This window comes from Drosophila persimilis, unplaced genomic scaffold, assembly GCF_003286085.1.
Source record: "Drosophila persimilis strain 14011-0111.01,24,50 unplaced genomic scaffold, DperRS2 tig00000431-arrow-pilon, whole genome shotgun sequence".
In the NCBI taxonomy this organism is placed as follows: domain Eukaryota; kingdom Metazoa; phylum Arthropoda; class Insecta; order Diptera; family Drosophilidae; genus Drosophila; species Drosophila persimilis.
This window is the reverse complement of record NW_020825312.1, coordinates 6,333,095-6,360,447: the sequence shown is the minus strand read 5'-3', so window position 1 is coordinate 6,360,447 and position 27,353 is coordinate 6,333,095. Positions and strand designations below refer to the sequence as shown.

The window sequence follows — 27,353 nt, the reverse complement described above, 5'->3', positions numbered from 1 at the left end:
CAATTTGCAGTGGCTACGCAGCGCCCGAAGAAATGTTCAGACACGTTTTCTGCACGCACTCTTTGTCGCTCAATGTAGCCATACTGACTATGTATCGGGTATTAATGTAGAGTTGCGGTCGCAGCAGCAACTCACAACGTTCCCCCTCGTTTTTTTCCACTATCGATAATTTGAATAGTGAAAAAATCAATGTCCGAAAGATGCGGAAGATTTAAAATATTTGCACGTCAAAGAGACCTGCTGCTGCCTCCTCTAAACTGTCCAGCAACCTTTGGCCAGCAGATCGCATGTTCCAAGCCCAGTTTTATTTGGAATAGGACACATGCTGCAAAAGGGAAAACCACAGCATTAAGACGATTCTTCCTTTTTTTTGGTCTATATATTTTTATTAAAAACAGCTTTTTTTTGTTGGTTTTGTTTTTGTTTTTGGTTGTTTTTGTTTTTGTAAATAACGTGACGACTTGAAAACAGAAATTAAATAAGTGTACTTTACTCGTAATGTAGTAGAAAGTGTTATAAAAGCAATATTACAATAACTGTGGTAGAATTGGCTCCTAAAATAGATATTTTACAACTGATACCACTTTTTGTCTTTATATTTAAGCATTAATTGATGCGCTGTACCGGTGAAATCTTGAGCTGTATTGGCCATACGCTCGGCGCGCTCCTCCAAAAGATTGAGCTTCTCGCCGCGCTCCATGGCCAGCTGGTGCGCCCGACTAATCTCCGATGCGGCTGTGGAAGCACGTGTGCCGAGCTGCTCCAAATTGGGACCGGGTATATGCCGTGCAACCGAACGATTTGCTTTCCCGCTCTGCTCGCCAACTGAAAACAAAAATACGATGCGACCGAAGCGATTGTTATAATGAACGGAGTCCAATGTTTTGAAGGGAATCTCTTAGCCACTCCACTCTTGTGGAAACTTACAAAGCTCTTCGCGATCCAAGAGTTTGGCCCCGCCGCCAAATAGACCCTTAAAGAAACCCTCCTTCGGTTGTTCGGGCATTTCGTGTACCGAATATAGTTCACCCATCATCTCCAAAATAAATTGACTGAAAAATAAAAAAAAAACCTTTAGGATAAGGGTACTATTCAAAGGCAGTAAGTTGGTAGCTTACCAGAATTCCGATGATATCGTGAATTTTTGAATTTCGGTGGGCGATGCCATGTACAATCCATGACCTTTATGACTAAAGCAAAAAATTTTTGATATTCTGTGTGGGATATACAAGAATATACGAAATGAAATCAGTCTGCAGGGACCAGGCCTTTGCTACAACCACTTACTGATTTGTGTCTTCATGAACAATGATCTGTTGACCCCATATCGAAAGCATTGGATCCACAATTCCCTGTTTACATTTTGTTTGAAAACTGCAGAGAGAGAGAGAGAGAAATGGCAGTCGAAAGGATTTCTTTGGTTTCAAGACCAGAGCTCTGCTCTCACCTTAACTCCATAAGCGGTAAGAAATCAGTATCCAATAACAGTTTTAGACTAGGAAGACTATGTACCATTAGATGGCCATTCGAAAGATAGGTTGCTAAGCAAGAGCCATCTGAAAAAAGGACAGAGAGGAAGAGAGAGAGAGAGAGAGAGAGTTTTATTCCAGACGGGAGGGGGCAGATCAAGTTTTTTATTCTTATACATACCCTTCATCGTGATAGTTTCTGCCTTGACTGCAAAATCCATTTCCGATAATTGTATGCGATTAATGCAGCACTGATTGGCCACATCGAAGACTTTTGTTTGTTTCTCGCTTGCAATAACGATATATTGTCGATCGGTGAGTGTTTCCAGGCCGGTGCTGATGCTGCCGATAATGCCGCTGTTGCTGGTACTCGCACTGCTGCTGATCACGCCTCCGACAGCGCCACTGCTGCCTGCACCGGCGCCAGCTGCCCCACTGCCACTGCCCGCAGCCCCACTGCCAGCTGCACCGACAGCGGTTCCTGCTGCTCCAGCGGCTGCTCCAGCGCTGCCACTACCGCCAATGCCAATGCCACCGGCACTACCCGCCACGCCTCCAGCGACCGAAGTGTTTGGTATTGTATTGGCAGTTGTTGGTGTGAAAGTGGGACTGGTGCGGCTGCTGCTCTTAGTGGGTGTGCCTGCAACAGATGCGGATGAGTAAAAGATGGTAATATACATATATGTAGTATATAGAATGGGATAGATTACGATCTGTCTTGTCCCTTTTCTCGTCACGCCAGGTCTCAAATGTATAGGGTATGATCGATCCGTATGAGTCTAAAAAAGACATGGAAGTTATGGAGCCTTTGAGTCGAACCACGGGGCCGCCTACAACAGAAAAACAGAACAGATTATATCTAGATAGAAGATTAGAGAGATTTAAAGATTGGGCGCCTTTACCAGCGCACCTTGATTAGGGATCGGTGATGGATTTCTAACGATTGTGCTTAGTGATTATGAAATGGAGTGTAAATATACATAGTACGATCCATTTTCTTGATTCATGATGTGTTTATGTGCTGTTGTCTTAAATTGATAGCTTTTGTAAGAAAATGAAATAAACACAGCCAAAATGAAGCCATATGAAGAATTATTCCAATTTGAAGTGACTGATTTTGAGGTTCTGAGACGATTGTATTTACGACGGCGCGATAGTAAGGAATGTGTCTTAATCGTTGAGCCAGTACCTGAGGCATGATACATTGTACTGGTAAACTCGGCCATTCGTTCTTACCATTTATTGTTATCAATACTGGCTGAGATTTGCGCACATCTCGTTCCGGCATGGTTATGAACAAGGTCAGTATTGAACCGAAACTAGTTCCAATCCACAAAGTAGGAACAAGTGTCAAAATATCTACAATTAATACAGAATAAAGAATACAGAACAAAGAATACAGATTAAAGCTTATTGCTGATTGTTCTACTTTTGTTGGTTTCTACTTTACCATTTCGTTTTGCATAACTCTCGATAAAAGCTAAACAGGTAACAGATTCAGAGGAAGACATATCAATGCTGGACATTGACGATGATCTGGATCGTGAGAAAGTTCCATCCAATTTATCTGTAATTTAGTTTTGGGGTTTGTTTTTTTCATTGTTTTCAGGGTCAAAATTTGTTTAGTTGATGATCGCATACAGATACAGAAAAAAGACAAAAGAATAAACAAAATGACATCAAAATTGTTAAATATTTTATGATATTATCAAGTCAAACAGAGAGAGAGAGAGGCAGATAGAGAAATAGATATATATAGAGTGATAAATAGAGAGAGAGTAAAGCGGCGGGCGGTAGTAGGCAAATTAGTTTTGCTTAAATATTTAATCGAATTTTTGTTTTATTTTCTATTCGAATTAGAATTACTGTTTTTGCCTTTCTTTTGCACTATTTTTGGTTTTGTTTTTTGCTTTGCACAAAACTATCAAATCGCTAGGCTGCCTAATTATTGCGGTTCTTGCTCTATGCTTGTGTGTGTGGGTGTGTGTATGGGTTTGTGTGTGTGATGATGCCGCCTTCCTTCTTCTTTCGGGCACAATGCAGCCCTGAAGGAAAGTTAACGGCATCTTGTACGTACACCTCTACGAGCGGCGGCCGTTTAACCCTAGAACGGCACACAAAGTGATATAAAAATAAATACTCAACATTTTCCATGGTTTCATGATTTTGAAAAACACTTGATACGCTATTCTTTGGGGTCACCGCTCTAGGGTTTCATTTTCGTTTTCCTTCTACGAATAAGTGTATACGAGTACTTGGGTTAAGGTAATCTTTGCTGGGTAAGCTTTCTATGGATTGAGATTGAGATTGAGTGAGTGCAATCGGTTAAGCGGCAGGCGTCTGACTAAATATAAACCAAACAAAATCTTGCTTGCATTTGTGTGCAGCTCTATGCATGTACATATGTATGTGTGGTAGTGTGTGAAAGTGTGAGTGCGCGTGGGTGTGTGTGTGTGTGTGTGTGAACTATGCAAAAGTCGAGAGTTTTTGCCAATGCAAATTCCGATCTGGGGGCTTGTACTCTATACTATATATGTAGTAGGTGGTATATTCCAGTTAGTATAATTCTTGGTTTAATTGTTGCTGTTATCGTTATCGTAATCGTTATTGTTTGGTTTTTGTTTTATTATTATTTCATTTTTAAAGCGTGCCAAATGCAAATACAAATACCGACAGAGAGAGAGAGAGAGAGAGAGTGAAAGATATATAGGTATAGTAAGAGACAGAGAAACAGAGCAAGAGAGAGAAACGATGATAGAGAGAGAGAGAGAGAGATAGCGAACGAGCGAGCTAGCGAGCGACGGATAGAGAGAGATAGAGAGAGAGAGAACATATTCATATGCAGTTATATATTTATCTAGAATTATCTAAGGGTACAAAGAGAGAGACAGACAGAGAGAGAGAGAGAGAGAGAGCGAGCGAGCTAGCGAACGAGCGAGAAAAAGAGACAGATAGAGCTCCAACTCCAACCGCCCCCCGCGCACCAATTAAAAAACCAAAATTCAAATCAAAATTCAAATCCAAATTCAAAGACGGCACCACACACACACACACACGAACACGCACACGCATACGCATACGCACACACCGCTGAAATGCTGGGGGCTGGCTGAGGGGGAGAGGGGGGGATGGCGGGTGTGCCTCTGGCGAAAGGCAAACCACACAAGCAACGTGTCAAGTGACAGAGAGACAGAGAGAGAAAGTGTACGAGCGAGAGCGAGAGAGAGAGAGAGAGAGACAGAGAGGGAGACAGAGAGTGTGTGTGACCTGTGCTGTGCTGTGTGTACGCGCGAGAGTGAGACGGAGATAGTCAGACACCGAGAGTGGGTGGGTGAGGGTCTACACGTGTGTGTGTGTGTGTCTGTGTAAGAGAGAGAGAGAGAGAGAGAGAGAACGCATGTTGTTTCTGTGATTTGTTGGTGCATTTGTTGTTGCAGTATTGCTGTTTGCTGTAGTTGTTGCTTGTTGTTGTTCATGTGGTTCTGGCTGTTAACGGTAGTTTTGCTGTTTGCTGTTGGCCGTTTACTGCCAACAAAACTGTGCTCTGTTAACGGTAGTTTGGTTGCTGTTTGCTGTAGGTTGTAAACACTGTGCTCTGTTGTGCTCCCACCTTGTGATTTGGACTTTTTTAGGGACTCGTACGATGTCACTGACTGCTGTTGCTGTATTACGGATGTTTGATGCTGATGCGGATGCGGATGCTGATATTGATGTTGATGCGCACCTGCACCTGCACCGCCTCCACCTCCACCTGCACCGCAATCGAATGAATCAACGTCAAAGGACTGCATCGCCGCCAACGTAGAGCTCAAGCTTGACTGCTGCTGCTGCACGAGTATCTGCTGCATCTGTTGCTGCTGCTGCTGATGATGTTCAACGACGCCAACGACGCCAACGCCGCCCGTACCTGCGCCAGCTTTGGCACTACCACTGCCACTGCCACTACCAATACCACCAACACCAACACCGACACCGACACTAGCAACACCCGCACCTGCATCGTCTGCACCGTAAACTGATCCCGCTGCTGCTGCTGCCGCTGCTGATGCTGATGCTGCTGCTGCTGCTGCTGCCGCTGCTGCTGCTGCTGTCGACGACGAGGACGCTGAGGACGAGGCTGCTGCTGTTGTCGCTGCCCCAGGGGACGATGACAGCAACGATGGATCGCTGCCGCCACCGCCGCCTATCGTCTGCTGTAGGGGCTGCTGCTGCTGCTGAAGCTGCTGCTGTTGCGATGCATTTGCGGCTGCGCTTGCATTCGCCGTATTGCCGGCTCCGCCGTTGATCTGAGATAATCCGGAAATAAACGGTAATCATAATGGGGAGACACGAGAGAGAGAGAAAGAGAGAGATACACACACATAGTGGGAGAGAAAGAGAGACAGAGAGAGAGAGAGAGAGAGAGAGAAAGATAAATGCACTAAATGATTGAATGGATCGGATCACAGATCATCATTTTGTTTCTTTTGCTTTCTTCTTCTTCGTCTTCTTCTACATCTTGTTCTGCTTGTGGTTTTTCTTTTGTGGGTTTATTTTTGTGCTGTGTCGAGTGTTTGTTTGTGTGTGTGTGTGTGTGAGTGTGTGTGTGTATGTGCGAGTGAGCATGTGTAGCATACTTTCTGTCTGCGAAAAGCTTAACATAACTGTTAACGAAACGAGTGCAAGAAACGAAACATCAAGAGAGTGAGAAAGTGAGAGAGAGACCAGCAGATATATGTATGTGTGTGGGTGTGTCAGCTATGTGGTTGTGTGGGTGTGTGCTTGAGTGAGACACAAGATATGGAAAGATCACAGATGGGGGGCAAAGAGGATTGAGATTGAGAGGCAACAGTAGTACAGAGGGATATGCGTTAAAGTGACCCACAGATGTGAGTGTTTTGTGAGTGTGACACAGGGGTGCGTGTGAATGAGAGACCAACACAGATGTGAGTGTTTGAGTGAGTTTCTAGTAACTTACATTTATTTTTCTTACGAGTGCAACGGTTATATGTATGTATATGTGAGGACGAGTACACAGCGAGAAAAACATGGGTGGATTGGTCCATTGCAGTGACGGGCAGTGTTTCGGGGAACGTGATTCGGGACACGATACTTAAACATTTATTAAACACAATCACGACAATCAACACAATGAAATATACTGCATGTACATATGTGTATGTGTACAGACATAAAATAAAAAATACGGGCGAGATAGACAGCGAGAAGGAGACAGACAGATATGTATGCAGAATATGTGTGCGTGTAGGTATTTATATATGTATGTACGACAGATCGAACAAACGGATGGGTATATCTGCTGCATACGAGAGATAAAACATATATAGAACACGTACACATGTAGTATTTGGGGTGTGATATACATATGTACATATGCATGTTTAAATATATGTATATATTAGCGTGTGTATTATATGTGAATATTCGATTCATAATTAGCAAAGTATGTATATATATATATATATATTATATATGCATGTATGTGTGGAGTTTATGTAGTATATGGTTAAAGCTTAATAAATTTGTGTTGTTTTTTCTTATTAATCATCGGTTTTTCTTCTGGTTTTTATGTACAAGTGAGATGTGAGAACTGGGGGGAGGGGGAAAAGCAGCTCTAGGCGGTAACGAAAAAACGCAAAAGCAACGGTTAACGGGAAAGCTGAAAGCCTTTTGCAAGCGATGTATCGACTTATCGATAGCCAGAACACACATACAATTAAATCGAGAAATCGAAATCGAAATGAAAAGGAAGAAACCAACCAAAAACGGAACGGAACGCAGAAATGCTCAACTCAAACAGCTATCGATCACCATTATTATCGACAGTTTCTCCCACAATTCCCCCGCTGGACAAGGGGGACGGGGTAGTGGTGTTGGGTCTAGGGACAGAGAAAAATCCTCAACCTGCAACTAGAATGGCGACCAACAAATGCGATTCCCAAGGAAAAACAGGGGACAGGCGACAAGGGACAGGGGACAGGCGACAATGGACAGTTGATATGGAAAGCCGAGCTGGGCCCCTGGAGCTTGGAAAACCCGGCTGCTGGCTCACCTCGATCAGTAGTCATTTTGCTGTGGTGTGGTGTAGAGTTGTTGGTGGTGAATGGGTGGGTGGGAGAATGCTTCGCCGTTTCGTCGATGACTGATGGAACTTACACGCTAAGAATATACGGATACGGGGCTTGTATTACAGCACAACAATCAACATTTAAATTTCGTATTTTCAGTTTTAGTTTAAGGCGTTGGGTTTTAGGTTTTAGGTTTGTTTTGCACAGTGCATACACATACATAGGTATAGGGTGGTAGGTAGACTGAGGTGTATAGTGGTGTGGTGTTTTGTGGTGAATGCCCTGAAAGCTCCCTCCCTTTGCTTACTTTTCAGATCTTAAATGTACTATATCAAGTCTTAAAAGGTACGTTTATAGAATATATGTATGTGTGTATGGTATGTTTGTAGATATTTGCAGAATTTTATACGTTACTTTACACATTTGTACTCGTATGTACATATATGGGTGTGGTGTTGTGGTGTTGTGGTGTTGTGGAGTTGTGGTGTTGTGGAGTTGTGGAGTTGTGGTGTTCTGGTGTTGTGATGGTGGTGCTTGTGCTTGATTGTGATTGTATTGTGAACTGTGTGAGTGATTGACTCGACTGTGCGTGTGTGGTGCCGGGTGTGGTGATTGGTGTTGCTTGTGATTGTTGTTTTTCTTGTTGCTGTTGTTGTTGTGGTGGTTAAATGATTTACCAAAGAACTTCCATACAATCACATAAAGGCAGTTGTATTGCAGCTCTTCTGCAGCCGTTGTCTAGTTTTTAGAGGATAAGAAGAAGAAGCATAGATAAGAGATTTCAAAAGTATTTTTGATTTGTCGATTGTTTGAGAGTTTTGTTGTTTGTTTGTTTGTTTGTTTCTTTGTTGTTTGCTTGTTTGTTTGGAGTGCTTATGTTATGTATGTGGCATTACATTGTTGTTTTTGGTTGCTTATTCTCATACTCGTTATATTAGTATATCGTAGGTAGTATTATAATTATATTAGAATACATTTACATTACACTGATCTTTCACTGATTTGTATGCTCTCTAGAATAGTATGCTCTACAAAGTACATACATGTTACATACATAGCTTTTCTATACACAAAATGCAATTTTGTTTCAGCGCTTTGGTTCTTATTCAAAAAACAACAAAAAGCAGGATCTTGTCTTTTCTTTTTTTTTTGGTTTCGGTTAGGTTAGGGTTTTCTCAGCTCTAGATTTTGGATTTTGGATGTCGGATTTACGATTTACGATCTTATTTATGCACATCTCTAGCCGTACAATAGGGCACCAATGCGCAGGGAGGCGGGTGGTTGGTCGGGGGTCGAGGGTCGGAGGTCGGTTTAGGGTGGTTGGAATTAGGAGATTAAAGGGTACTAAAAGTACAGTTGCTTATGTTTTTGGCGGCTAATGTCTACTACATCTTGCACGAAACGAAAACAAAGATCGAAACAAAGCAAAGATACAAAAACAGAAAGAAGCGAAAAACCAAGAGAGAAACCCAAAATGAGAAGCAGCAGAAAAGAGGTGCCCCAAAAGCGGCAGGTACTAGGGGGAAAATCCAACAGCGAACCAGCGACAGAACACTGGGAAAAGGAGGGGGGCAGGGGGGACTGGTACCGGTAAGAAGGGGGGTAACTGCGTTGCAAGGCATGGTAAATCTTCTAGCAACTTCTATCTCCCATCCAAAGTGGTGTATGGATACATTTTTCTTCCCGTCTATGAATTGAGTGAAGGAGTGATTGATTGAGTGAGTGTGTGTGTGTGTGTGTGTGTGTGTGTGAGAAGGATGGATGCCGAATTGGAGTGGATTCTCTTTTTGCCGCTGCCTGCCTGCCTGCTGCCTAGCGATCACACAGCACGCCCGCTCGCTCGTTCGCTCTTCTGTAAGCTAGAGGGAAAGGGTGGGGGAGGGGGTACACTCTCCGCGAGGGAGAGAGGGGGATGGAGAGACAAAGACAGGGAGACAGAGGCTCGCTCTCTCTGTGGATCTGGACCCCGATGGGGGCCATACTTACGCATCTTCTTGCTCAGGTTGCCGCCCATCAGCGGCGATACGTCGTTCTTCATGGCCCGCGCCCCGCCGCGCAGGTCACGCGGCTGGTACTTGATGTTCGGAACGGAGAGCAGACGCTGGTCGCGCGACTTCTCCTTGAACCGCTGCCGTGTCGGCTTTATCGGCGCCTGCGACTCGCCGGAGAGGGGCAGGTTGTTGGGCCGCTCGCCGCCCTCTGCACCACTGGTCAGAGACTGTTCAAAGTCCACGCGCTTACCGCTGACCGCTGATGCAGCCGCCGCTAAAATAACCTCGCCGCTGTAGCCGTCCGGCGAGTCCGTGGTGGAGGAGCGGAACTTGCCGCGCATCGCCGCCGACGACGACGACGACGATGGCATCGGCATCTCAGGGTCTTCGCTGTTGAGCGCCATGCTGGCCGCCGCCAACCCAGCATCCTCCTCCCGGCACTCGAGGGCCTCTGCAGCGACTATGGCAGCGCCAGCGACAGCGGTTTGCTCCTCGCCGGCACCCTCCGGGGAGCTCTCCTTGGGGGTGTAGAAAATAGATGTGTTCTTGATGGACTCGAGATCGGTGTTGACGTTGAGCCCGCCGATCTTCATATTGACTTTCGATAATTGACGCTTCAAATTGAACGTTTTCCAGGACATCGACTTGCGTCGGTCCTGCAGCTCCTTGGGTGCCGGCGCCGCCATCACTTCCTCGCGCAGTGGGCTCTTGGCCATGGCGGTGGCGGCACTGGCGGCCGTGCTCGCCGCCGCTCCAATCAGCAGCGTCTCCCGGCTGCTGTTGATCACCTGCTGCGGGTAGGCTACTGTGCCAGTCCCAGTCCCAGTCCCGGTCCCGGTCCCTGTACCCGTCACTGCCCCTGCCACTGCTGATGCTGCCGCCGAATCGGGACCGCTGCTGGGGGAGGTGGGCCGCGAGGTGCTCGAGGATTCGTTGGCCGCCGCCGAAGCCGACGCCGGGGTTGCGGCTGCACCTGTGGCATACGCCTCGGTCGCCTCGGGTATGAACTCGATCGATGGACTGTCCGGGCTAGTCGTGTCGTTCAGCTAGATTAAGCGGGGTGTTGGGGGCATAATTATAATTTCGTTTTCGATCAGGCATCAAATAAAAGTTGTCGTTGGGGTTCTGGTTGTCGGTGGGTTTTGGTTTTGGTTTTGGGGGTTCGGGGGGAAGGGAGGTAGCACGGTATAGATACATATTTTGGTTTTGTTTTTTTTTTGTTTTGATTTTTAATATTCTTTGCGGCAAACCAAGAGAGGCAAGAGGAAGAACACATCAGTTTGGGGAGGAGCAACCGATCAGCAAGTACACACCATTTTACGTTGAGTTTTTTCAGCTAGAAAAACGAGAGATGCTAACGAGATGTGACGACCATACTCTGAGCTAGTCCCAGAAACGGCTGGGAATTCATTGAGTGAGAATCGTTTAAATTGCACAAGGCTTTCAATTGAAATCAAGACAAAGTCTTGGGGACTGCAGAATCTGAGCTACTTAGGGGAAGAACATTCCCCCGGTAAGCAATCCTCTGGATCTAGTGAGATCTTACAGAAAAGGAGGGAATCGAATGTTTCATCCTGTTTGGAGTATTTGGCGTCTCTATCACACTCTGCAGAGTTCCTGTTACCGTTACGGTAAGCTCTCTCTCCCGGTGCAGCTTAGCTAGTCATTGCACTCGCTCCCTCTCGAATAACGAGTGCTTTCTCACTCTACTGTTGTTGGTCCTCTCCTCTTTGCATATTTGGTTTGCTCAAAGCTTTCGTTGCTCTTTTCTGTGTGTGTGTGTGGGGTTTAACAGAGGAACAGGGGTTAAGGCTTTAAGGGCTTGGGGTGTTTTGGGGTGGGAGAGTACTGTACCAACAATATTGTATGTACAAGTTAGTTAAAGGTTTGCTTAGATTTTTTTTGGTTTTTGGGGGTTTGTTTTAGAAGAGGTTTAAACTTTAGGCAACGTTTTAGTTAGTCTGTTATACAACGGGTATAACAATGGGGTTTATAACAGTTTAAGCTGCAGTTTTTGTGCTACTTATACACGCACGCACGGCACATACACATACACATACACAAACGATTGAACACACACGCACAGGCAATATAACTATTTTGATTAGATTTATGTTTAGGTTTAAGATTTGGAATAGAAATTTGTTTGGTTGGGGTTAAAATTCAAATGTAGTTACTACTTTCAATCCATCAATCAATCAATCATGTTATATTATGCAAATGTTTTGTATGTGTGTATATGTATATCAAACATTGAGTGGGAGAGAGTGGAGTTGTGGAATATGTTACATAAGGTGAAAGAAAGGCCAAAACACGCGCATACTTTCACTCGTTCCAATCAATCAATGAGTTAGTACACAGTGACAGAGAGAGAAAGAGAGAGAGAGAGAGAGAGGGAGAGAGAGGGAAAGAGAGAGATACAGACAGGGACAGAGAGAGAGAGGAGTTTTTGTTGTTTCTGTTTTATTTTTTATTTATTTTTTTAATGTTGTTTCTCTTTGTTGTAGTTTTAGTTGATGTTGTTATTGTTATTGTTGTTTTTTTTTTAAATTCTTTTTGGGTGGTTCGCTAGGCTTGACAGACACAACAGATCAATCAGATGGGGGATTTGGAGAGCAGAGCACAACACATTTACAACAATCAAAGCCATCAATCAGTGTTCAAGGCATGTCAATGCGATGGTCTGTCTGGGCGTGGCAATCAAATGTATGCCAAAAAAAAAAAAAACACACAAAATGAAATCAAGAAACACCAATCAATCAATCATCAATCAATTGAGGCTAGCTTTCGTGCAAAAAATAAACCAAACCAAATCAATCAATCAATTAATGTACGATTTACCATGCTGCGTTTTGTGCGTTCTGAGACAGAGACAGAGAGAGAGAGAGAGAAAGAAAGAGAGAGAGAGAGAGAGAGAGAGAGAGAGAGGAAGACAGAGACAGAGATAGGGTAAGACAGAGAGAGAGAGAGAGATATAGAAAGTGAAAGAGGGAGAGAAAATTGCATCAAACTCAAGGAAGAAACAGTGGAAAGGAAACCGTACAAAGAGAGCAGGACGTATAGATGCAAAGATAGTACTTAGAGTTAGAAAAGGATGGATAGGTAGCCATAGTCAGAAATAGAGAGCAGGATGGATAGACAGTGAGAGTTAGAGAAGGAGGTGGGGCTAGAGCAGCCCGCGAACGACACGCGTCAGAGGAGGCGTACAGTACACACTAGCAAAAAGATACAGATACTCGTACTAGAACAAAAACACTAAGCTAGTATGACTAGATAGAAATGTGTAAATATAAAAATATATAGATTAGATATACATATACGCTTGCTTGCTTGCATTTGTGTGTGTGTGTGTCTGTCTAAGTATTAGTTTCGGTTATAAATCTTTCAGTTCAAAAATGCCACACAAATTCCAAAAAAATACTATGAGTGAGACAGAGAGAGAGAGAGAGAGAGAGGCAGAGGGCGAGGGCGAGGGAGAGAGAGAACGAGAGGGGAACAAAAAGTCAACAAAAAAAACCACAACAACAAAAAAACATAAACCAAAACAAAATCTGATGGCTACAAAATCGTTTATGTCATACAAATATGTAAGGTTTAGCTATAGATTAATGTAATCAATCAATTTTGGTTAGCAGTAATTACTCGTACAAATCAAAGCTTAAATGTAGATCAAATATACAGTATGTTATGTATAGATATAGATATAGATATATGTAGATATAGATATACATACATATGTATGTATATATGTATATGTTTTTGGTGAGATATGTATGCATGAGAAGAAACTGGTTGTTCAGTGTAGGTCTCGATTTCCGTAGCATACTTATGGGGGCGAATACTTTTCAGTCTGTCTGTGTATCTGTTTCTGTTTCCGTTTCCGCTAACGGATATTCTGTTTCTGTGTCTGTGTCAATGTCTGTCTGTGTGTGTGTGTGTGTGTGCGTGATATATCAGTGTATTCTTGTGTATGTGTCTGTGTATATATATATATGTATGTATATATAATCGGTATAATCGGTTTCGCTGTGGCTATTTAGCTCGGTGGCAGAGATCAGAGATCAGATAGAGAGAGAGAGAGAGTGTGAGAGAGAGAGGAGGAGGGCACTTACCTGATCTGAGCTGGGCGATCGGCTCTGCTCCTCTTTATTCTCAATGCGTTTCGGACTTTTTGGTGTTCGCGAGTAAGGATCATGTGCGCCATACAGATCGGGGCATGCAACACTCAAGAGGCAAATTTTTTGGATTATATCAATTATGACAAGTCCATATTCGGTACCATAAGCCATTCTAAAAACAGAAAATATTCATATATATTTCCAAAAATCAACTGCATACAAATCAACGCCAAAAACAAAAACGAAAACAATACGTATACGTATACAATATATATGTATGTATCGCAACACGATACCAAAAACATACCACAGAAAATACTGAAAATGTATGAAAATGAAACGGAAAACGGAAAGTACCAATGTATATGAACAAATTTCAAAAGAAAAATAACGATTAAAACTATAAATAGATTACGTAAGAGTTATAGATTAGAAACAAATTATATACAACAAATTATAGCATAAAAAAATACAAGAAAAATACCAAAATGATATTTAACCAATAAGAAAAACATTCTGAGCTAACAATAGTACAAACAAAGCGCATTATAGTTGAACTGCATGAATAATCAAATGGATAAAATAAAGAAATATGCGGAAAATTCTAAGAAACTGCTGCTGTTTCACAATAAATACTTTACTGATTGCAAGAAAGGGGTTAATACAGACTAAATGTGGAAATCAAAATTGATGAAAAAGCATGAAATTACCAGAGAAATAGCCTAAATTACTAATAAATACCAATTAATATACGGAGACTTTAAAAACAAAAAGGTGCGAAAGTAAAGTAAAACAAAGATATACGTAATATGTACGTGGTAGGCGGGGTATATGCATACCCCAATAAAGTGCATACAAAACAAAATCAATTCAAACAAAAAGAAAAACGGGAATACCAATAAATACAATTACTAAAAATACTAATAAAAACTAAAACTAAAGACAAATAAATGAATTATTTTGTCGATGCGCATCACTCACACACGCGCACACACCAGGCACTACAATTCGGTTCCAGTCTCGGTTCGTTTTTTCGTTTTTCGTCTGGTCTATAGTTTTTTGTCTAGTTATGATCGGTTCGATTTGGGTATCGTGGGATCTGTGTTCGTTCGTATTTTTATCGGTATCTGTAACTGTCTGTTCATCTATTCATCTGGTTTGTGATTCGGGCGGGGTGTTTTCCTCCCAGGTGGGAGTGGGATTCTCGATACTCGGTTCTCGGTTCTCGGTCTGCTTGCAACTGTTGCATACTACGGAATACACAACGTAAACAAATTCAACAAAAGCGGTGCTGCTTAGGGGGCTTAGGGCAGAGGCGGGGGAGGCTTAATAGTCGGCGAGCGATACGAGCGATACGAGAGTTACGAGTTTGTTTTGTTTTTTTCTTTGGCTAAGTCTCAGGCGCTTTCAGAAAACGTCATGCATATACGAATACAAACTAGACTACGTCTAAGTATTTGTTTGTTTTTTTTTTTGCTTGTTTGCTTTTTCTTTTGGTTTCTTTGAGGTACTTTTAAGTCCGCTTTTGCCGTGTCCGGTGTCTGGTTGGTGGGTTGGTGGTGGTAGAGGTGGCAGTGGTGGTTGGTGGTGTGTGTACGTGTGTGGCTGGATGGATGGACGGATGGCTAGATGGATGGATCGATGGATCGATGGATGGTTGAGGCGAGTGTGGCAGGATGGAGATGACATTAGGAGTGGAGGAGAGCCAGGAGAAGCGTATGTGTGTGGACTACACTACTCACAGGCCATAACTGGAGCTGATGCACAGCGATGTGACCTGAACATTCCGGCGATTGGGTCCGGTGGTGAGGCAGACCAGCTGCGACTGAAAGCCCGGCGGCTTCCGCTGTGCCCCAAAGCGAACCTTCAACGAGCAGTCCGTCGTCTGTGAGTGGAAGCAAAACAATCAATTGGGAATGGAGAGCATTGATCCATGTACCGTACCTTGTCCGAGTCACTTGATTCCGTTTTCTGCACCTGATGGCCAGTTAGGAAATCACATTCGGGACTCGTGCCGTAAATGTCATCAAAATTCTCATAGAGTATGGGTATTTCCAGCACGAGGACCTCCGATGTGGACTCGACCTTCCGAAACTTAAACAACATCACCTGCCCCATGGCCCCGGCCACGCAGAGGCGTCGCGACTCCGAGCAGAGGAATATCAGATGCACGGCCAGTGGATTGTCGGCATCCGCGTGGGCCTGGGCCGCATGAGTGCGCGGCTTCTCGAACATTTTGGCCGTTTTCAGCTTGTAGAGTATCTGAAGTGTGCCGGCACCCGAGTCCCAGAACTTGAGGCTACCATCCTGGTGTCCGGTGATGACAATCTCCGAGTAGCTGCACGACGCCGGCGACCACTCCCCGCCCGATATTGGCCATTCGCGCTCCGAGAAGCAACTTTTTTTACTTGTCGTTGTCCGACCAACCTATGGACCACACAAGAGAGATCATTATATCATTATTGAGGGTCAGGGCCCTGGGAGGCTCGTGGGGGAGGCAGGTTACTACTCACTGAATAGAAAGCAGGAACCAAATCCGATGGGCAATCGGTTAAATATGTGCAACATGTAACAGGTGATTCGTGTAAGTCCATTGGATAAGGCGATTCAAAACAGGGAAAACCGGGTGTTAATAAGTCTATTAATACTAAGTCGTATTGAAGCAGCACAGCTATTGCATAGGGCTCCTGGGTCTCTGTAAAGCGGAAGGGAAAATACAAGGAACACCATTAGTTGAATAAATCGATCGATAATCATTCATAGGCATAGGCAGACATTCGAAATATGTACATACTATGCAGTAGGGTTCATTCGCTATACGAATTTCCCATAAGCGAACAGACACAAATGGAAATACTACTTGAGAATTATGGTTTTCTAATCTTAAGCCAGTTTGCCAATGTTCTTAGGATGATAGTTGTATTGGCAATATATAATAAACATATCTAGTTTAAGTTGTACGAATAGATGGAAACAGATGAATCTAATCACTCATCATTACTTTGCGTGGCGCTTACACAGGTAGGGTGTCGAATATGCTTAGTGCTTATATGTTTTACGATGAGTCTGGTATAACGCTCCAGAATTTGAAGCTATAGCAAATACTACATAGCAACCAGCGCAGAACCAATTTGAAAGTATGTATTCTAGTCGGGCAGACGATCCCCTTTGATGAACAGATGGAAACAACAGACAGAGGTAATGGCATATGTACATATTGATGTTTAACCCATGCTTCGTTCTGCCCATGCCCTCTGATAGGAGACTTTACCGCATGGCCAGGGATTCTCGCAGAGGGTGATGAAATCGCATACAGCATGCTCCATCTCCAGCACCGTTGTGGCCTTGCCGACCATCACGGTGATGCAATTCGACTTTGAGCCCTTCTCCGACGGCATGCCACCAGAGAAAATTGTGAAAGTTTCACTGAAATAAAATGAATTCGAAATGAACTATCAATAGTAAAGCAGCAGCAGCAGCAGCAGCATAAGCAAATTGTTTAGCAAAAAGTGCTCACCCAGTTGTGCTGGACTTCAAGTCAACTTTATAGATCGGTTTACACTTTTCCGCATTGCCATCTTTGTTGATTTTTGCTAAAGCAGAGAGAACAGAGATCGATCAGTGGACGCAGGAGACAGGAGGCAGGATCGTTTGGTGGCTGCAAGACGGGGGAGTGAGGAGAACTTACCGTGCGGACAAACCTGCGACTGGGGCTTCGGCTGGGGCCTAGTTGGCCACGAGCAAATGGAGCCATCCGTGTGCGATGATACAAAGTACTTGCCCTCGTAGTGCCAGGCCAGGGACTTGACAGCCTCGGCCGCCTGCCATCGTATCTCAGCGCATTTCGCCTTCAGATCCCACAACACAAGCAGCCCGCACTCAAATGCAATAAGCAACTAGGTTTCGAACAAAAGAATCAGTACGGAGGCCCATGTACACGGTTCTGTGGCCAGTACTCACCTTGTTTGCATCCAATGGATTATCACATAACGCAATCACAGCACCTGGATGACTAGTTCTAACCCTGCGCACAGAGAACAGAGCACGGAAATGAAAATCATATAATCAAGGACTTCTATCAGTATCGTACTCGTACTCGTACTCGTACTCGTACTTACACTTCAATTGCTTTATTCCAGTTAATAATATATCCACTAAGTGCAAATGTATCTATGTGAACAACGTGTATGTTTCCCTTCTCAGTGCCCACGTACAGCCATTTGCTGCCCACGGGCAAGTGTATGCAAGTCACGCTGCAATATGGAAATAAACGTAATGTAAAAACGTAAGCATACTCGTACTCGTACGTTTCGATAATGAATGACATCAATGATTACTAATGGATCCCCCTTGAATTATTGCTTTCGATGCTGTTTCTAAGGCACAAAAGGATGAGAGCTCTGAGAGCCCAAAAACTACCAGTTCTTGAAGTTCTAATTGAGAGAATTATAAGTAGCTAACTAATAGAGATGCATTAGTAACTGTTTTCTTTGTGTATAGATTCGAAAAAGAATATACATGTATACATTTTATGAACTATTGAAAGAACAATTAAAGAATGATCTTAATTCGATATGTTTCATTCGTAAACGAATTCAATGCAATATCAATTGACCTAAGGTTCGCGTTCATATTTCGAATGATAATGATATTTGTTTTAATTGAAGGAATTACTACAGTAATACTCCGACTCGTACTCGTACTGACTCGTCAGCTAGTTAATGGGAGAGTTTATCGTTCGAATTGATTTACAGTTCAATGTTCAATTTTATAGCAGGTGTATAGCTGTAGCCAAGAACTGCTCTATGTGTTCTATACCACTTTAAAAATTTCCCATCAAGTTTCATCGATGATTGCCAATAGACTGGCATATTTCACTCGTTAATTCAAAAGCTAAACATCCAATCATCCCTTCAATGGTTCGTGGGTGGGACTCACCGCTCCCGCTGAAACTTCAGACTTTGCACAATGCGCGGCGTCTTTTGGCGTATGCTCCACAAGTGTATGGTGTCATCGGCGGTGACGGTGACGAGGGCCCCCTCATTGACCAGGAACTGGGCAAAGAGCACGGCGCACTCGGATTCGCCCTCGTGTTTGGCATGGGCATCGACGCCAGGTTTTCCCAATCTGCATGCGATTCAAGCATTCATAAATAAACAGAAAAAGAAACAGAAACAGATGTGTGTTTCCAATTAGAGACGGCAGGATACAGACACAGAAGCAAAAAAGGATAACACTCACATGCGAATGTAGCCCGATTTGTCCCCAATCGCTATTAGTTTCTGTACCGGATCGAAGGCAAAGGATGTGGGCGAGTACGGAAAGCCATGGCGAAAGGTCTGCGAAGAGAGAGAGAGAGAGAGAGATGGGGAGGGTTGAGATTAAGAGCGTTAGATGGAATGAATATATGCTGATTCCAGATGGGGAGTTCCACTGGGGCGGTGGAGGGGGGATTGCTGATTGCTGATTATTGATTACTAATTATTGAATCTTGGATGGTTTGGGCATCGGTCATAGCCGCGTGTGTCTTATGATAGATTCAAAAGGGTACAGCTACCAGATAAAACACCCGCTAGCTGCAACAGATGCCATGTCGCGATGTCTGCTCACTTTTTGGGGTGATCGGTTCATATGATTGGGTTGGGCAGCATTAGTTTGTTTGTATTTTTTAGCGATATCTTACTTTCTTCAATGTGAAATGATCGGCCTTGAGCTGCTCTTGGATCTCCTGCTCCTGTCGTGTGGCTTGGGGCTGAACGCTTTGTCGAAATCCATCTAGAACTCCTTTGAATGTGAACTTTTTCATTTTTCTAACATGAGTCGTCCTCCTTCTCCTCCTCTATCACACTCCTTCGTCTTCTTTCAGTACTCTCTGTACTTCTGCAATCTTCTGGATCTCTCTCTCTCTCTCTCTTTCTTTTTCTAGCTAAGGGGAAGGTGGTTTCCGAAAGTGGTTTCCTTTTATTTCTAGCGTTTTACCGGGTTGAGTGAGTGAGAGTCGGAGGTTGCAAGCTGGAACTAGAGCTGGCTGTGGACAGAGTTGGTGCCTTTTGGTGTAGAGGTGTTGTGCCTGGAGGGAAAGGATTCAGCTTGCGAGGAGTACCGAAAAATGTTGTCCCTTTCTTTTGCTTTTGCTTTTGCTCTGATTTGGATCTTGATTCCGAGAGTGATTAGTTGTTGTTGTTGGCAATTAATGTTTGGTAGATCTCGATGTAGTATTTGATTTTTCTTTGATTCTTTTGTTGGGGAGTGAAACTAGGTTAGCAATAGTTGAATTGATAGCTGAAATCGAGAAGGAAACGGAAAGATACATAGGCATAAGTAAATTGATCAGATTCAATAACAAAACTTCGATTCACTCAATATTTTTGTTTGTTTGTGAGCTTTGAGAGCGAATACTCATCTGTTCTGGATTACAGTTATCCCGTTATCGATAGCATTCAAGGCACTCACACACACACATATACGCACACACACAATGGCACATCAATTGTCTATCGAGAGTGTTTTTTTGCTTTCCTGTTCTGTTCTGTTCTGTTCATTTCTTTTTTTTTTTTTTTTTTTTTTTTTTTTTTGTTGAGTGCCAGGGGATTACATAAACCTTGATTTCTGCCTTTCCTCTTTCCTCCGGGGCAGGGACACGTTGATTAATTAAGATTGCCCCATGAGCACCAGCACTTTGCTTCCCATGCGTCCACACAGTAACCCACTGCACCCACCCGTTGTGTTGCACTGCGGGCAAGGAGGGGGCGGAGAGGGGCCCCAGAATGAAATCAATCTGGGACTTGCATTCAATTCAAAGGTTAAATGGATTTCTGCCTTGTCAAGGGCCTCCGCCCCATCACCACCCCGAACGATTGTTGTTCGTTAATTGAAAGTCGTTTCGTTTCGTTGTTTGCAACATTATGTTGCACAACGTATGAATGCTTCTTGCTACCCCTCCGCACACCCACAGAGAGAGACACGTGTATGCCATAGATACCCATATATGGATATATGTAGATATATGGGCTGCCTATATATGCACTTTTTGATGGCACACAAATCGATTTTTTGTTTCGCACACTCTCATGCACACACACACATACAGTCGCGTGTTTGAGTCAGCTTTCCTTTAATGTTTTCCCCGTTATTTTTGCTGTTGTTTCTGCTTTTTTCTTTGCTTTTTTGTATATTTTTTTTTTGCAATTGTTTACGCTTTGACAAACAAACTCACACACACACACGCAAGTGAGTAGGCATACTCACACACTTGTGGTATTTGGCATATTTGTGTGTGTGTGTGTGTGTGTGTGTATAGGTCGCTGAGTCGGCAGGACAAATGAGCGCAACAGTAAAAAAAAAAACGAGTGGGCTGGATCGGGGGGAGCCGCAGGGAGCCACACAGGAAAGTGAAAAGCAAATCGTTGCCATACTTTAAATTTAATTCCCGCAAAACAAACATCGCTGAGAGGGGAGCGAGAGGAGAGAGAGCTTACACATGGCGCCTGACCGACGACGGACCTACCCCCCTTACCCCCACCCATACTCCAGCCCAGTGGGTGAGGGGGTGATAATGACAGTGTGCCGTACTCCCACCCCCCCCCCCCCCCCCCCCCATCCGCCACCACCTCTTCTAATGATGATTAAAATGCCACCGTTGGGGGGAGTGAGAGTGAGTGAGTGTGCGGGAGAGGAAGACGAAGACGATGAGAACGAGGGAGAGAGAGAGAGAAGGGGAGTAGGATGCTGCTGCTCAAATCTGTGTATGTATATATGTGTACGTAAGCATATCCCTCTCGCTCTCACTTGACTCCCTCCCCCTCCCCATGCGACACTTACTCACTGTACGTGTGTGCGTATAGATAACCTCGATTTACAGATTTTTTTTACACACACGAGCATAGGGGTACCGTTAGTACCTTTACTGATTTCTTGCTTGTTGCTACTCACATATTTGTTGTTTGTTTAAACTACATCTCTCCTCTCCGCGCACGTTGCCCGCTGCACTCACACTTGCCACTCACACATCTAGAAGTAGAATATGCACTTCCACAAAAAAAAGAGTAACGATAATAACGAATGTTATTTCCTTTCGCTTTCTTTCGAGTGGTGGACGATTGGTGAGGGGAACGCACTTTGGCAGCCTTTTCTTTTGCTCTAGTCTGTTCTACAGCATCTATCTGTGTGGCCCGGGGGGCCCGGGGGCGGAAGGTGTTACTTCACAGAGAGAAAGAAACTAACAAAAAATTGAATCAAAATTCCTGTCAATTGATTTTCTTCACACACACACACGCACAAACAAATATCGAGTGAGCGAATCGCGCGCGCCGTTAACGGTGCTTATTCTGAAGCTTTTCTATCGCCGTTTATTTCTAGTTTCTTTAGTTCTCAGTGCGAGATTACAGGGGATCTCCGTGCAAGAGAGACAACAAAAAATAAGCTTCTGGTTAGCTGGTCAGTTGGCTACTGTGAGGCTGGTGCCAATTCTGCTGCTGCTGCTGCTGCCTCTGCTGCTGCTACTTCTGGCAGAGTGTGTGCTGCCAGTGCGAAGGAATTTGCACCTCTTCTGCCCAGAGAGTGCGACCGTGAGAGCGCGCGCGAGAGAGACACACAGAGGGGATGCTCACTAGGACGAGGACAGGACAGGACACACTCCTATCGCACTCCCTCGCACCCACACTCACAGACACACACACACACACACACACTATCCCTAAATGGCACAGGAACAGGCACACACAGACCAGCCGTATGGACTGGCTGATCCTCTGGAATTCCAATTGGCCAATTGCTAATGCGCCATACTTCACGGCAGCGAAAATTGGATTAAATTAAACCTTGCCTTAAATATAATCTCGTGAACTTATTCTGCACACGTGTGCTGGGACAGCAGCAGCAGAAGCTAACATGTGAGCGCTATGTAGTAGCGCCAGATTGTGGGGACCATTGCGCATGCTTACGCTAGGCGCCCCCAAAATTTCGCGTACAGGAAAGGAAAGCAGCAGCAGAGGGAACAGCGACGTGAGCAGAACGTAGCAAAAACAATGCAAAATGTTTTGCGCGCGCGGTCACATGACACGAACACACACTCACACACACACACACACACACAGAACTGTAAAATTTGTTGAGGCAGCGCAGGAGCAGAACCAGCAGCAGAGGCAGCACCACAGCACAAGAACACACACACTCCTTCTCTCACTCTGCCCCACTACTTGGACCCAACCATGCTCAAATTACAGCTAGTTTCTGGACATTTACACAATTTACTGTTGCGAAACATCTGGAGACAGTTTAGAGCAGGGACGTCTTTGACTTGCAATTTTCTCTTAAATTGGAAGTTTTTTTATTTTGTTTTTATAGCCAAATGGATGTTTCTTGAGAGGGTTTTTCTCCTAGCTACGGGGACACGCGTCTGGACGCTCTTCACCGAAAACTGAACTAAATGGTTGGGAAATTGGTTTCCGCGCAGTTTCCCCCACGTGTATGTATATGGTACATATACACACACACATCCTTCCTGGTGGTTATGCAAAGCAGCAGCAAAGAGTTTAAGGGTTGTCACCGCTGGCTTTGATTTCTAGGCCTAGATTTAGGCACTGCTTGGCAACCCTAGGAATCGATACTTGTTGTGGGTGGAGTGCGTGTGTGTGTGTGAGTGCGAGTATGAAGACGGAAGACGGGGTATATCTGTTTAAAGAAGGGTGGAAGGGGGTGTACGTACCCGTACATACTAAAAAATGTAATCTGCTAAAATGTAAATACACCCCACCTACAAACCCATACATATATTCGAGTGTATATGTAAATATGTATGTTGGTGGAAATTTGCATTGAAATTGAAATGAGTTATGCCTGGAAATGTGCTAAATGTCCTTTAAGCGAGCACGCACTCACACGCAAACACACAAACTAACGGGGGCGGCAGCCAGGCACCAGGACGACGACGCCATTATCAATAACTCAGCAAAGTATGCAATAAAAGGAACAACGCGCGCAGAAAAGCTCTTGCGTCATATGAATAATGTACATAATCTTCCCCAATCTCCACTAATAAGAAACTTGTTGGGCACCAGAGAGCGCGTATAACGATAAAGATATACATTATATGCACATACACAGAGAGTAGGGGTCCACACACATATAAATAACAGCCAGCTCTTGTTTGATAAGCGGTGGCAAATGAGAGTGCATGTGGCTGTGTGTAGTGTAGCGTAGTGTAATGTCAACGTCAAAGATTTACTCTTCTACTCTAGTTTTAGTGATTCATCTGAAGGAGTGGGCTAGGGTTAGCCAGGGCATGGCCCGGCTTGAAGAGTTGCTTCGCTCAATACGCAAATGCAAACATGTTGTCATACTTTCACACACACCAGCACTCACACTACCATATGCACGACGTACGTATTGCGTACAATTATAGTCAGCAAAAAAACAATAGAATTTGCATATGCACATTAAAAAAACAAACCCAATATAACATCATCGTCAGCAAAATATCATCAGCACCAACAACAAAAGAAGAGCACATCCAACACCTACACACCCCTCTGAAGGTGACCACCCTAGTCCACTACACAACCGACCGACTGTCGCACAGCGCCCACCTGTTTCATGGCGAATTCCTTCCTCCGTAGGTGGCCGTGCTGGACAGACAGGTTGTCGTTGACGCTCGTCACGCTTAACCAATTAGTTAATGCATTGCTCTGCAATTGCTATTGGCCACGATGCCCGAGATAAACAAAAAAACAAAGGCGAAAATCCGTTCGCAAAACGCGCAGAAAACAGACACGACAGTATTGTTATTAGCTTTAGTTAAGTGTGGCCATATGTTCCAAAATATCGATATATCTGTATTTTTTTGATCATACATTTTTAAGTAATATTGGTTATGTAAAAATAATTTTGTGAGATATATGATATTTGAAGAAATTGACGATGTAGAGGTCGAGAAGATGCCTTCAAATAATATTTCTACGTTACACGTTATTTTTACATGAATTCTACAAGGTGTGTTAGCACAACGAGGTTGCGTCTATCAACATAATTTTATCAGCTTATCGATAAAGCTGTACCTTTGATAGCAACGCGATATTCTCCGACTGATTTCTTTGGCCTCACGAACAAATGATTTTGATGCAAACCACGAATTGACAGGTACGGATAGCAATATCTCACTCTGACACGCATTTTGCCATTTCTATGTCGCAAAATATTGAAGATATTAAAACATCGATAGGAAAGTGTAAAACTATCGGGCTAGACTGCTGTAAATCATCCGTCAGCTGGCTGATATAAATTCAAACTGGACTTCCATAAATAATCCGTTGCGGCTTATCAACGCAGATTTACACAGACCTTCCGCCCTAACAGGCGACATGTATTCACGGGAACATTTGGAATGGACACAACAACACGCACATGCAATATTTAACGATAATAAATAAAAAATTGTCTAGTTGATGCGATTAAAGTGCTCTTCGGGGCGTCAGGAAGGTGTGGAGAGGCTCTGCCGTCTCAACTGCACGTCAAGAAGTGGCTCTCGCCAGCCAGATTTCTGGCAGTTTTGGTGCAGAGCCTCCAGCCGCCGCGAGGTCTCCCCATGGTCTAGAGGCTCGTCCTCCCTGACCGCCTCCCTGACAGATTCGCAGAGGATGTTGGTTATCTCCTCCTGCAGGGCCCGCTGCAGCAGCTCGGGCTCATCCTGCTCGATGTGGCGCCTCACACAGGTCACCAGCTCAGTGAGGTGTTCGTCAACGGCACCGGGAAACAGTTTCTCCATGGCTAGGGCCAAGTTAAAGAGGTAATCTCGATTGGGGCCGCTGGGTCCGGCAGAGGTGAAGATTTGCCTGGCTATGCACGGCACTTGCCACACGTCGCCGGCATAGGAGTCGTTGGCTTGCGTCGCCACATACATGATCACCTGGATGGGATTCGTGGCGGATAGATACTCGTGAAACTCCAGACTGCAGCGCTCGTAGCCGTTCTTCTCGCGGTAGTCCAAGTGATTCAGCACCGCATCCTTCTGGGCGGCAGCAATGCGGTAGGCTACGCCGTAGACCCGATCCTCAGCGGGATCGCCAGGCAGCAAGGTCACTACCCGCCCCGGCTTGTCGGGCATGCCCCGGTGGTCGATGCTGTGCTGGTAGAAGCGCCTTTTGAATCCCCATACAAAGCCGCGCCGGCGGTCGATATAGGGAAAGTCCGCCTTCCACACCAGCGACCCGTAGCCGAAGATCCACACATCATCGTCCGAAGGCGCAATGGCTACATTCTGGTTACTAGACGCTAAATCGAAGCTGTGAAGCTGTGCTGTGGCGGCGGGATATGTACTTGTATTTGGTCCTTCTGGCGTGATCAGGTCTGCGAAAAAGGCCCGGAAGATCTCGCCGGCAACGCCTGACAGCTGGGTGCGAGTAAGGCTACGGTGTAGCCGTAAGCTAAGAAAGCACAACATCTCCAACCGCTGTCGGCAAAAAAAACACGGCAACACGGTTCAGCTATATATACACTCCATAAATCCAGAGGCAGATAGAATCGGTCTCGTCTCTACCAAAACTTACCAATTAAATAAATTTTTGGCAGCATCGGCGGCAGTGTGACCGCGGATTTATAGATACAAAAAACGGTCTGACCCTCTAAAATATATCGAAATATAAGTCACAGTTTCATAATATACCAAAAATATACTGACGAACTATTTGTATTCATATTCTATCATATTCCTCAATTTTGATATTGCGTTAAATATAACTAGCTAGCTAAGACCCTCAGCACTGAAAGTATAGTTTCACGCGACAATCTAGTCCATTTGATACAAATGTGGTTAATTTTAAGAACTCATCATTATTGCATTGTTAATAAAATAAGGTTTAGGCAAACGGTTTTCGATGGTGATCACGAATACTAATCCGATTGCTCCAAATGGCATTTCTACACGATTTCTACATTGGTGCATTAGACAAGGCGGTGCGTCGATAACGCGTTTTAAAAATTAGTGGAAAATACTATGAAAAGTATACAAATATGTAAGGTGAATATGCAATATTCAAAAAGTGTTCTAATTTTCTTTTGAAATCACATTAATTGGTGCGCCCGTTATCATGTCCGCAGGATTTCTCCGTTTTCAAAACGAAATGAAAAGTAATCGCGTTTTTATACAAGAAAAGCAATTCTTATTTGCCAAACGAAAAAAAAAAAGTTTTGATGCATTAACATAAACTAGATTGTGCCTTGCTTATAAATAATTTTCTTAAATCCAACTTCAAACTTGACACGGAAGTAGTTGTTCAGGGCAACAACACTTTTCTTTTTCGTGCAAACAGTTGACACAGCCCGATTTGGTTATTGAAACGTTGGCAAAAAAAAATGTTTGCGCATAACAGCATAAATGTGTGCGTAACAGCACAGACTGTTCTTGTAACTGCGCGTAACAGAATATCGGTTTAAGGACAGCTGTTCCCCAGCACATGCAATTCAAAATGTAAGTGCAACCAAGGCCTATATTCTGCATTCATTGGAACCTGGGATGACAAACACTTTCTCAATTCTATTCTCCCCTAGGTTATGCAGAAATAAATATGCCTCAATACTGTATTAAGATAATTAAGTATTTCTACTATATTAAGAGATGAAAGGCCAGGTCAAAAAAGGTTCGTCAAAATCACAGTTCTGAGCATCAATTCGGTGGCACTGTGCTATATACATATATATTTGAAAATGCTTTTA

At 44.0% G+C, this 27,353-nt stretch overlaps 2 protein-coding genes across 7 annotated transcripts; both read right to left on the bottom strand.

The window, feature by feature from the left end:
- Window positions 1–557: 557 nt before the first annotated feature.
- On the bottom strand, window positions 558–24,373 carry LOC6603235 (syntaxin-binding protein 5). 6 transcript variants are annotated; one of them, XM_026989929.1, is made up of 23 exons: window positions 24,233–24,373; window positions 19,330–19,928; window positions 18,888–18,985; window positions 18,585–18,773; window positions 17,765–17,899; window positions 17,607–17,670; window positions 17,335–17,542; window positions 17,164–17,239; window positions 16,918–17,072; window positions 16,160–16,341; window positions 15,591–16,073; window positions 15,389–15,531; window positions 13,641–13,818; window positions 9,524–10,574; window positions 2,920–3,036; window positions 2,706–2,828; window positions 2,180–2,299; window positions 1,651–2,109; window positions 1,448–1,556; window positions 1,288–1,374; window positions 1,119–1,214; window positions 928–1,052; window positions 558–825 (listed from the first exon to the last, which is right to left on the bottom strand). In XM_026989929.1, the coding sequence occupies exons 2-23, from the start codon at window positions 19,450–19,452 to the stop codon at window positions 569–571; spliced, it is 4,578 nt and encodes a 1,525-aa protein (XP_026845730.1). In that variant the 5' UTR covers window positions 19,453–19,928; window positions 24,233–24,373; the 3' UTR covers window positions 558–568. The 6 variants fall into 6 exon arrangements, with proteins under 6 accessions (XP_026845730.1, XP_026845733.1, XP_026845735.1 ...); XM_026989932.1 differs by lacking the exon at window positions 9,524–10,574 and adding an exon at window positions 5,080–5,755 and having other exon boundaries at window positions 24,233–24,372; XM_026989934.1 differs by lacking the exon at window positions 9,524–10,574 and adding an exon at window positions 5,194–5,755 and having other exon boundaries at window positions 24,233–24,371.
- A 214-nt stretch (window positions 24,374–24,587) lies between these two features.
- LOC6603236 (putative glutathione-specific gamma-glutamylcyclotransferase 2) lies at window positions 24,588–26,208 on the bottom strand. The gene is made up of 2 exons (XM_002028176.2): window positions 26,189–26,208; window positions 24,588–26,091 (listed from the first exon to the last, which is right to left on the bottom strand). The coding sequence occupies exon 2, from the start codon at window positions 26,080–26,082 to the stop codon at window positions 25,114–25,116; it is 969 nt and encodes a 322-aa protein (XP_002028212.1). The 5' UTR covers window positions 26,083–26,091; window positions 26,189–26,208; the 3' UTR covers window positions 24,588–25,113.
- Window positions 26,209–27,353: the final 1,145 nt, after the last annotated feature.